At 37.7% G+C, this 12,600-nt stretch overlaps 1 protein-coding gene across 1 annotated transcript in view; it reads right to left on the reverse strand.

The window, feature by feature from the left end:
* ITGBL1 (integrin beta like 1) overlaps window positions 1-12,600 on the reverse strand; it is a 158,674-nt gene that overhangs the window by 59,183 nt on the left and 86,891 nt on the right. Inside the window, exons 6-7 of the mRNA XM_014944152.1 lie at window positions 11,070-11,210; window positions 7,269-7,415 (exon numbers count right to left, since the gene is read on the reverse strand). Of these exons, the coding sequence (XP_014799638.1) occupies window positions 7,269-7,415; window positions 11,070-11,210 (288 nt within the window). The remainder of the gene's footprint in view (window positions 1-7,268; window positions 7,416-11,069; window positions 11,211-12,600) is intronic.

Consider the following 12,600-nt stretch of genomic DNA (forward strand, 5'->3'; position numbering starts at 1 on the left):
TAAAAAAATGCTATCCTTAAAAAGAGCATGTTCAGTCATTCTCATTGCAAAGTGGCATTCATGGTTGTTAGTCTGCCAGCCATCCATGCCATGGTTTAAAGATTTCTTTGTTATCCCACAGCCCTAATTCCTAAGTCTCATCCTAAAACAGATATGTTACTTTTCCTCTGTTCTTTACCTCTTCTCAAAATTCTCACTCTGAAAACAAGTGAGAAACTTCAGAACATTAACAAATTCTATTACAGCAAATTTTGTGAAATACTTAATTCTTGCAATGTCACCTACATCTCAGAAACAGACAACTTCCAACACACCCTGCTTCTACCAGAACAGATTAAAAAAATAACACTTATGCAGGAACAAAATACTTCCTGAACACTTTATTCATTACTGAGTTATAAGCACTGCAAGTACGGGTTCACTGCAGAAATGAAACATTCTCTTGATTTACAGTTCTTCCTCTGTTGTTCTGTCCCTACTTCCTGTATCCCCAAAAAGACAACAGTAAAAGGCAAAAACAATAGCCAGGACTGCTGTAGATGGGTCACTGACAAATAAGTAGCTTTGTCTACAGAGAATTATTGAAATGTTGATCTCCTGAGCACTTTTTGTTTAAAAAAAAAAAAAAAGTTACATAAGTTAAATAAATTTTAAAAAATCGGAAGTGGAAAAATGTGAAATATTCTCTACAGTTCCAAATTGGCTTTCCTAACAAAAGGCAGCTTTCAGGGGATCCTGCTTCAATTAACAGAGAGAGATAGCCTCATACAGAGCCTGAATCAGAGCAGCAGTTTAAAAATCAGTGATCTAAACTATTGACAGACAAATCTAGGAGGAGTGTGATGCAACTATTTGTCTGTATTTTTTCTCTTAGACTTCAACAGACTACAAGTGGTGTTCAGAGTGCCAGTTCAGCATGTAAGTGTATACCAAATTATATAACAAATACTGTTATGCCAGCTCATTTGGCATTAAAGTACTAGTATAGTAAGAGTACCTCTCTGCTTGAAGCACACAGATGTGTAGCAGAGCTCAGTCTCAAAGCTGATGAGGTGAAAGCTAGAGACGTGACGCATGACTTGCACTTATGTTCTGTTCTTGTTACACCAGCTAATATCATTACTTGCTGCCAGGCTGTCTACTATAGTGCTTTAATTAAGACCTCCTTCAGAATGCAGGGGTCATGCAAAATGAATGAAAACAGCAGGCCAAATTCAGAGATGATGTACATTAGAGTAATTTACACTTCAATTAAACAGTACAATTTGCATAATAAGAGGCTGCAATAAAGAGCTGGTAGCAGGGATAGTAACCTAGATTTTACCTTAGGAGTGTTTACACTTTTCTGCTCTGATGCCATCCTGTCATATATAAAGTATAGTGAATTATTCAAATGGCAACTTCTGCTATCATCTTCCTTTACTAAGTCAACAAGTAATAGGTTTTAGAAACAATGTTTTGCTATAAAATGTTTTTCTAATAAAAATAGGATATTTATTTGGTTGACTGGTTTTGGCAATATCATACTAGAGGGGGACCCCAAGGGCCTTAATTAATAACTCCTCTTTGAACAAAAGAACCAGAACTATGAGGATGTAAAACTATAGTAAATAAGGCTCCAGTGGTAGTAGGCCAGAACTAGCTCTCATGATCTGGCACATGCCACCAGCAGCCATTCTGCACTTTTAAGGCATTATACCTATCTTTAGAGGCTTACCTGTAAGAGACATGATCAGATTGGTGTTACTGTATTACCATTTGTACAGATTTTATTATCTTGAAGATATACTGAATTATCCCATCCAAAGCTTTATATGAAGCTATAGGAGTACAGAAATCATGTACAAGCTGAATATTTTGTCATATTTATGATCAGTCATGTATGACTTCATAAAGGTCAGAAGAGAATTGCACAGTTACAACTGCTTTTAGGCTCCTATTTAGCATGTATCTTTTAACCAAGTTTCCATCCACTCTGGTTGGTACACAGATATGATTTATTCCATGTGTGTTTCTCTTTCCTTCTGCGTATCATGGTGTGTTGTATCAACAGAAATTTACAGCATTTCTTGCATTAACCAAGGCTTTGATGAGCTATGTTTCAGAGAAACATAAAATGTGTATTAAACAACAGTGCAGCCAAGATATCCCCAAAAGGATTAGAAATTTACAGTAGCCACTGACCAATGGCATTGCTCTTTTGGGTCGTCATTGACCCTTATCCTGAAGCTTTGTTTCCAGACTCCAGGAGATGGTAGCCTGCAGACTAGCAATGTGCATTACAGAATCCATCACTGAACACAAGGGATTGATTCACTGTCTCTTTTCACCACAAGGAATCTTTAATAATGCATTGAGCATTGTAGCTCTTCCACTAAGTCAGTCAACATCTGAAAATTTTAAATAGAGAAGAAACAGCAAAGTTACTGTGTGTGGTGGGTTAACTCTGGCTGGGCACCAGGTGCCCACTGAAGCTGCTCTGTCACTCCCTCCTCAGTGGGACAGGGAGAGAGGAAATACAACAAAAGGCTTGTGGGTTGAGATAAGGACAGGGAGATCACACAGCAATTACCATCATGGGTAAAACAGACTCAATTTGGGGAAAATGAATTTAATTTCTTATCAATCCAGTCAGAGTAGGGTAATGAGAAATAAAAACTAAATCTTGAAACACCTTCACTCCATGCTTTCCTTCTTCCTGGGCTCAACTTCCCTCCTGATTTTCTCTGCCTTCTTCCTCACAGGGGAATGGGGAATGGGGGTTGTGGCCAGTTCATCATACGTTGTCTCTGCCGCTCCTTCCTCCTCAGGGGGAGGAGTCCTCACACTCTTCCCCTGCTCCAGTGTGGCGTCCCTTCCATGGGAGATAGTTCTCCACAAACTTCTCCAATGTGGGGCCTTCTCAGGATTTGCAGTTCTTCACAAATTCTTCCTGCAGGAACAGACTACTCCAGTGTGGGTCTCTGACAGGGTGACAAGTCCTGCCAGCAAAGAAGCTCCAGTGTGGGTGGGCTCCTCCTTCCACAGGGCCACAGGTCCTGCCAGGAGCTTGATCCAGCTCAGGTTCTCCACAGGGTCACAGCCTCCTTCGAGCTTCCATCTGCTCCAGAATAGGGTCCTCCATGGGCTGCAGGGGAACAGTCTGTCTCACTGTGGTCTTCACCACAGGCTGCAGGGGAATCTCTGCTCTGGTGGCTGAGGCTCCTCCTCCTTCTTCATTGATCTTGCTGTCTGCGGGGCTATTTCATATATTCTCGCGCCTCTCTCCAGTTGCTGTTGCACAGCATTTTTTTCCCCTTCTTAAATGTGTTGTCCCAGAGGCACTACCACCGTCACTGATGGGCTCGGCCTTGGCCAGCCGTGGGTTGGTCTTGGAGCCAGCTGGTACTGGCTCTGTCTGACATGGGGGAAGTTCTGGCAGCTTCTCACAGAAGCCACCCCTGTAGTCCTCCCTACCGTGCCACGCAAACCCCATACACTGTAAAGTAACTATGTCAGTAAACTTTCAAAATTCCATATAACTTTTGAACTCACAAATTCAATATTTTGAAAATGACATTTAGGAGAGTTTGCAAAAACAACAGAAACCTTTTTCAATGCAGAATCAAAGAAACTCTTCATATTTCAGATTGACTCAAGCCAATGCTAGAGCACAAGTCTAAGGGGGAATTTCACAGATAAAAAATGAATTTCATTCTCTCCATATAAAAGCAATTATAGAAAATAGATTAAAATGGTAAAAGACACTACCAATAAGAAGATTTGTCATGTATCTGTCTTTGGATCACTGCCATGGGATGGCTGCCTTCACTAAGGTTAAGTGATGAGAACAAGATGATTTGAAAAAAAGATCTTATCTAGTACTCGCAAAACCTACTCTTTTTATTTTCAGTTAATTTCCTGAAGGCTCTTTTATTATAACTGTTTTGAAATCTACTTTTTGCCATAAGGGAAAACTCGAGTGATGTGCATTTTAAAGAGAATCTTATCCCTTAATCCTGACACCAATATGCTATCTCTTTATTTATTACCATAAGGATTTTTTAGTGTATCTTTTCCTTTGTCTCTGACCCTGGTCTTGTTGTACAGTGTGTTCTTAAAAGGTACAGACTTTCACTGTGGAAATGTTACATCTATAGTGAAAAGTCATGCAGCAAGTCAAAAAAACCACTCAAGAATAAAAGTGTAGAAGGAATTATTCACTTTATATGAATAAAGATGCCTAGAATCTCTCCTCATCTTCAACATGCTTTTGTAAGGAAAGTAATTTTTGGAATGAACGTAGAAACTGTGTATCTGAATTCCCACAATTTTGATCTGATCCTTCTCTCCCATTACATAGAACAGGAACTACTGAAGGTAAAGACAGCCTGACTGGCCAAACTGAAAGGATTTTTATTTCCTCTGCCTTTATAACATCGTTTGAGAATGTAGACATTCATTACTGCTCATTAGTAATGAATGTAGACATTCATTACTGCTCAGCATGTCAATATAAAGCCTTCTCTCTCCTCCACCTACTGAAGCAGCTACAAAATATTAGACTATAATGAAATATATTTCTGGCAGCAACTCTGCTGATATATTGAACAATTCACTTTAAAAAAGCTTTCTTTCATTTTTAATTTTTTTCCTGTATCTTTTTTTCTCTTGCTGAGGTTACACAACCTGAAGTTAAGGGAACCTGAGATTCTCAAAATATGAGTGGTACACGACCACAATGCAAAATACGATGGCAGAAAGGGAAATCCAGGCAGTCCAGGGTAAAAAAACACAGTACCCAGTAAATTATAGACAATTAGACTAAAATCTCTTTTCTCTTTTTCTCTTCCAATTTCCTTAACAAAATTGTTAAGGAAATAAAACAAGGAACTTGTTAAGAAACTAAAACAAGATACCACATTCCATTTTAAAATTACAGTTTTCATGGAATATCTCTTATTCCTTCATTACAACAGCTGTTTATCATACTGTGTCCTAGATCCACATCTGTGCCATTTACACTCCTCATAAACTTTGGTGATCTCTTCTTGTTTGGAAGTTTAGGAAGTTCAGTGAAAACCACTATGAATTAAGCCTTTTGTTCCAATAGATACTACTTGTATTTTCACAGAATCACAGAATCGCAGAATTGTGGTGGTTGGAAGGGACCTCAGAGATCATCGAGTCCAACCACAAAAAAAAAAAAAACCAAACAAACAAACAAACAAAAAAAAACAAAAACCACACCACCCACCACCTAAACACACAACAACCACCAAACCAAAAAAACCATCACCCACCCACTCAGCATCCCGCTACAAACCAATAATCTTGGGCACTAGAGCATGCCCTGAAGAAACATGTCTACACGTTTCTTAAATACCTCCAGGGATGGTGACTCCACCACGTCCCTGGGCAGCCCATTCCAATGCTGGATAACCCTTTCAGTAAAGAAATGTTTCCTAATATCTAACCTGAACTTCCCCTGGCGTAATTTGAAGCCATTGCCCCTTGTCCTGACATCTGTAACTTGGGAGAAGAGACCGACCCCCGTCTCTCTACAGCCTCCTTTCAGGTACTTGTACAGAGCGATAAGGTCGCCCCTCAGTCTCCTCTTCCCCAGACTGAACAACCCCAGCTCCCTCAGCCTCTCCTCGTAAGAATGTTTGAATTATTTGAAGATGTTGACAAACAGATCATTCAGTCAAATGAATTCACCTGAAAGGGACTTATTTCACTGCAAGTATCTTGACAGAAAAACATTGCCAGCATTAATACTTACATATTTTTTTTAGAAAGTCAATGGGATACAATTATTGACATTAATATTGAAATTGTTAAACTCACTCTTCTCACTATACTTAAGGAAACTTTACAAAATTTAAAATATAAATTAAAGAATATGTTCCGTAACTTAAGACTGAATTTTATTTAAATTAAACTTGTTTTTATGACAGTCATTCTTGTATCTGTCATTTGACTCACGGTGCACAATGCAGTTTGACCAAATTTGACTCCAAATGTTCAACGTACAAAACTAGTGAAGCATATGAGAGATATTCAGCATGCAATGAGAACAGGAAGAAGAGTGAGCCACTATTAAAAAATAAAATTAAATAAACCAAATGTCAACACTCATTTCTTTTAGTTATAATTCTTATAATCATGAACAATAAAATGCAGTTAATTCTGTACAGATTCATGTGTTCCATGTAACTTGTAGACAAAAATTCTTTGAGAATTTTATCAACAAAAGGGAGATTTAATTCACCGGAAAACTGTAGCTTAATTAAGAAAAAAGCAAGCAACAGTATGTTAATGTATAGTCCTTTTAAGACACAGCTAATACTGTGTTTACTGAGTTATGAGCTGCTACACATTTACAGGGGGAGAAAAATACAATTATCACACTTCTAACCTGGGTGGACAGCCTACAATTTTTGACTATGTAAGATAATATTAATGAAAGAAGAAATTGCAAATGAAATGACATTTAGAGTGAAATGCAATAATTCAAGAGCAGCTTTAGACCTTTCTCAGCAAATACTTAAGTGGGAAGAACTCATAACAACTTCAATTACTGGTTCTAGCAAAAGTCTGTCTCGTATTTACTTTTCTCTCATCTCTCTACAGAAAACCACATTTCACACAGTGACAGATGAAAATTAACAGGTCCTTTTCCTTCTGAGAAAAATTTCTTTTTGCTAGCAATGTGGGTTTCGATTGTACGGTTTTTTTAGTCAAAGCTTTCAAAAAGACTACAGTGTCACAAAGAAATGTTTTTAAATTTAAAGCCAGTGGCTAACTTGAAGACTGCACTGAGGAACGACTGCACTGAGGAACAACTGCATTTTAGAAGTCTGTGCACTCAGTGGGGCAGGTTCTTAGGCAGAGTAAATCCCAGCAGGTTTTATCACAATGGTGCCACATTTTACTGAGGCTGAAAATCTCGTGCCAGTTTTGTCAAAGAAGCACAGAACAGGTTCATATTTTTAATCTATCTTTTCTAAAGACTTAACTGCAGCAATCTTCAAAACATCCTTGAAAACCTCCCAAACAAATGTTATGTAAAAAAAAATAAAAACCACTAGATGACAGGAAAAATAAGTGACCTTTGTATTCTTCTCCTCCCTTCTCATAACTCACAACTTATGCAGGTGTGATTCATGCACAGTAAACCAAGAAAGTTGGCATTTCCCAGTACTAGTAATGCTGGACATCTGTAAAAATTATTTTAATGGAAGTACATTTTAAGAGCACGAAAATTCTTCCAGAAATGTGCTTACCTCTTCCAGAGCAAGGTAAATTAGAATTTCCTTGGCACTTCTTAGCACTTTCCTCAACTGACAATGGACACGAAAGTGGATGTTCACACTTCTTCCCAGTCCATCCTTCTTTACAATCACACCTTCCACAATTACACTGTCCATGACCTTTACAATGAATACAATTAAAGATTAAGACTCCATACTGATGATATGTATTAAAAACTCATGATTAGATGAACTTTATCAAAGTTATGGTTTTATTAAATAATCAGATTGGCAAAAAAATACAATCAACTCACTATATCTACTTTTTTTTCCCTGAAAATAGCACTAGTCTATCTTTCCATTTGAGCCATCTCCTGTGCTGCATCAAAATAAGTGTGACCAGCAGGTCAGGGGAGGTGATTCTGCTGGATGACTTTGCTCTGGTGAGACACCACCTGCAGTACTGCATCCAGCTCTGGGGTCTTTGGGACAGGAAAGACATGGACCTGCTCGGGCAGGTCCAGAGAAGGGCCACAAAAACTATCAGAGGGATGGAGCGTTTCCGCAATGAAGACAGGCTGAGAGAGTTGGGGTTGTTCAGCCTGGAGAAAAGAAGGCTCCAGGAAGACCTTATTGCAACCTTTCAGTCCCTACCTACAGGAAAGATGGGGACAAACTTTTTAGGAGGGTCTGTTGCAATATGGCAAGGAGTAATGGTTTTAAACTAAAAGAGAGTAGATTCAGACTAGATAAAAGGAAGAAATTTTTTACAATTAAGGTGGTGAAACATTGAAACAGGTTTCCCGAGACGTGGGAGATGCCCCATTCCTGGAAACATTCAAGGTCAGGTTGGATGGGGCTCTGAGCAACCTGACCTAGTTGAAGATGTCTCTGTTCACTGCAGAGGTGTTCAGCTAAGATGACCTTTAAAGGTTCCTTCCAACCCAAACTATTCTATGATACTATAGTTCTATATTTCCTTTTAATTTTTTTTCTTAAGGGATGTTTTGCCACTTTGCAAAAGGGTGAAATAGAGGTAACAAATACACATTACTCCACTGTCTGGAAAAGTGAGACTGTAATAAGGTAGTATTTCATTTTCCTTTATGTTCTTCCTTTTATACTTATATATTCTCTAAGTAATATATCAATACCATCTTTTATCCACTTGCAATCAACATGATCCACTAGAAATAAGAAACGTCACACCAATTCCAAGTCTCAAACGAGTGCCTTCTACTAAATAGTGATGCTCAAATAGTAAAATACTGGACATAATCAATTCTTATTTCACTAGGAAAGTTGGATGTGGTTTTGGTATCTCATTAGCTAATTTGACTCTTCCTGATCATGTCTGAACATAACAACAAAAATGCAACTTTCACTGCACAAGATAAGATGAGAAAAATAAATTTAACTCCATAGAAACTTTTCTGGAAAGTTACTTCAAAAAAATGTGACAGCCAAGAAGTTAGGGGTGAATCCTTCCTGAGAACTTAACCTGGAAAGCTATCCAAACAATTTCCTCTATATGAATGATAACATATCCAGACCAAGAAAAACCAAGCTAATTGCCCAGTTCCCTTCATCATGAGCCTAATGCTTTTTGCACAAAGCAGTGGGATTCTGGCAATACAAAATGTTCCTTGCACTGGATGAGGAAAGCTTGAGCATCAGCAAAAACATTCCTTGCCACAAAATCAAATATTTATTTTCATGAGGTGTGACAGCAGGTTAGATCTTCTTTCACAATTGTCACATAATCATCATTCACTGGACACGGGACCCCAAAGCATTCTTCTGATGTCTACTTGTCTATCCACGTTCTTTTTGAAAACCACAGCAACACATAAATATAGTATAAGACAATACTGGCTTATATTATATTTCTAAAACATATGCATTTATCAATTCACAAGGAGAAAATAGGTGGAAGCAAGAATTCTACAAGTTATCAGAGTAGTTCCCAGAATACAAGTGTTATTAATTTCACAAGAATAACTTCTTACATTAGTAATTTGTTTTCCTTGAAAAGCGTTACAGGCTTTCTCTAGTATAGAGGGTAGGTTTAGATTAGATGTGAGGAAGAAATTATTTACTGTGAGGATGGTGAGACACTAGAACAGGTTGCCCAGAGACGTTGTGGATGCCCCATCCCTGGAAGTGTTCAAGACCAGGTTGGATGGGACTTTGAGCAACCTTATCCTGTGGAATATGTCCTTGCCCATGGCAGGGGGGTTGGAACTAGATGATGTTTAATGTTCCTTCCAACCTAAACCGTTGCATGATTCTGTTCCTTGCTTTCATGTGTGCCTGCTGACAGGTTGTGGACTGGGCATATGTTCTCTGATCCAGACAGATACTTAGGAGAGGGTGATGTTCTCTCATACAACATTTTCTTTGCTAGAGCCACAGCAATGGAGATAATGAGATGTGTGAACATAGGAATTTTCCTATGGAAGACTTTTTTCTTTCTATGTCAAGTAATGAAATCTACTCTCTCTTTAAAGGAAGAGAATCACTTTAATGTTGTAAACACCTCTGAAAGAAAATCATTCAGTAACATACTGAACAGCACTTCAGATGTTAAAAGAAGGCATCCGGTTGCCAAAATGAGGTACTGCAAATTGACAGTCACCTCAAGCCATAGGAAGCTTCTGGAGGGAGCTGCTGTTGTGTGATGTTAAATCCTCACAGCAGGGCTGTCAATTCCTGTCATTTGTAGTTTATGAAATAAACATAGCACTTCATTCAGTTACAGTAAATCTCTCTACATGTAAAGATGATTTCCTATAATTTCAATCTGCTACTCAGGACAACAGGATTTCCTGTCTCTGTCTATTAGGTAGGCAGAACAAGACAGGAAATTTTTTTTATCAGCTCTGTTTGATGTAGGTTTTAAGAGAGCTGGATTATTATTCCTAATCTGACTAATCCCTCTCGGATTCATCCTAAATAAATTTACATATAATTGTGAGAAAAATCAGGGTATTTTGTAGACATACCTAATGCATGCACACTTTGTGCAGCAAGTAAATCTATTTCACATAAACAAAAAAGCTGTCCAATTACAATTGTGCTAGCAAATCTTTGATTTAATTGCAGATTATGTCTATCATAATAAACCAAAATTAATATTTATGTATCTTGTCCATTTCTGAAACAGAAATAAACAGCAGGACTATAAGACCTTGTTTACACTGCTTCACATGATAATGGAGAGTTTTGAACAATCTGTTTGAGGAATGCGCACTTGTATGGCCAACTAAAGCTAAACTAGGCTTTCCTAAAACCTAAGAATTAAAAGTAGTATGGAATATCCTGGTATTCTCAGGATACTGCTTTTCATCAACTCATTAATTCACTTTTCCTCTAATTTCTTCCTCTCACTTGTCCTCTCCCTGCCATGTAACATGAAATAATAAACAAATTTTGATCTACCAAATTTTCAAATTTAAATTTCCCCAAGGAAGGATAAATATATTTATTTCTATAGTTTAAACCATTCTCCAATTTATGTTAGGTTACACTGAAGGCAAGAGTATTAGAAGGGAGATGGGCACCTAAAGCTATTTCATCTTTACAGAATTTTGTTAAAAAGCATAGAAAAAAAAATATTCTAGGAAAGCTTTAGCATTTAAAAAAATTTTTTTTACATAATTCTGTATGTTAATTTCAAAATTCCATTCACATCCCCTTCAAAAAAAAAAGCCAGCTAAAACTTGGTATTTTAAGCTAGGAAAATGAGAATTGGAACACAAATGAAAAGCAAGATTAGATCAGTTGGATGCTTTTGTTATAAAACTACAAATTCCTTTTATATATATTCCTTACCTGAACAGAAATCATCGGAATATCTATCATATACTGCTTTGCAGTTTCTTTCATCACATTCACAAGTATCTCCATGAATATCTCCCCAGTCCCCAGTTGGGTCCACATCATGGCATGTGCATTCCCCACATACACATGTGCCTAGAAAAGAGCAGAGGGGAATTGGGGGAGGGAAGAGAGACAGAGATAGAAGATTAACAGCAATTCCAAGTAGTAACATGTAGATTACAGAATTTACACTTGTGAATTTTCTGCTCTCACAGGAGTGCAGTTTCAAAGCTGCAAGTCTTAATCATGAGCGTATGCTCATCCTTTATGATTTAAAACCTTCTATGATTATTCAGTAATGATACTTTATACAAACAAGTTGGCTGCCTGCTCAAGTTTCTTTTTGCTGTTGAGCCTTGTTAGGAATCAACAGGAAAATGGAGTGCACAGAACAGTCGAAAATCTTTGACATCAACAGTAATTTGCCTTGACACTCATGACAATAAAAATCAATGCGGTTTAAATGACTTGGGCTTGGGCACAGCAGATAATTAATGATTGTTAAAGCATAAACATTTAAACTAAAAGGGAATCCAAATTCTAATCCAGCTGAAAATGCCTAGGAAGTCATTCTTTGTCTAATAAAAACATCAGCCCAGATCTACATGAAAATGCTACTTTTCCACTTTTCCCAAGTCAATATTCAGTTGTTTACAATAAGAAGGGAAACATGAAATATGACAGAGATACTAATTTGGCACAACCTTACTTATATATGCTTATATGCAAAGAACATGCATCCTACTTAGAAAAAGTCAGAACAAAAAAAAAAGTTTTCTTACACAGAAGCAGCCTAACCTTCAGTTGCATGCAGTTCATTTCCAGGAGAGTAGCTTCACCTTCTGCTACTCCACCAAGGCCTTTGTCTTATTCAGATTACTCTGACCAATTTTATGCATTTGAGGACAGCAGGGCAGGGTGACTAAAGAGTACATATAGATATGGGCACAGTCTCTAAAAAGGTCTACACAATCGTGCATGCGTAACAGCTATATGAAGCAAGAAGAGCTGCTGCCCTGTTTAGTGCTAAAGACACCAAGACAGCCCTCAAGAAATTTACACCTGGTTTTCATACTGTCACAATTCAGTAACATTAATGCAGGGGAAGAAAAAAAAAACAACTCAACTACAACAAACAAACAAAACAACCCAGAAAATTAGGAAATATCTCTGGAGAGCGATTAATTCTCCCAGAAACAAGTTCAAAGTGAATTTGGATCAGCTGTCCTGGATATTGGAATGCAAAAAACCATCTCACCAAAATTTTAAAAATCTAAAGGTTCACATCTCGTCTCAGCTGGTTGATTAGGCAGTTGGTGGAAAGATACAGACAATTAATCCATCTTACCACTGAAGGACACTGGACAGCAAGGTTAGCCTCAATATTTAATTTTAGAAGGCTCAAGACTGACAAGATGAACTGCACCTATATCACAATATGTATAAACACAGAAAACTGGGTAAATAGAACTAAAGAGAGTAG

Source organism: Calidris pugnax, unplaced genomic scaffold (genome assembly GCF_001431845.1).
Source record: "Calidris pugnax isolate Ruff unplaced genomic scaffold, ASM143184v1 scaffold69, whole genome shotgun sequence".
NCBI classification, from domain to species: Eukaryota; Metazoa; Chordata; class Aves; order Charadriiformes; family Scolopacidae; genus Calidris; species Calidris pugnax.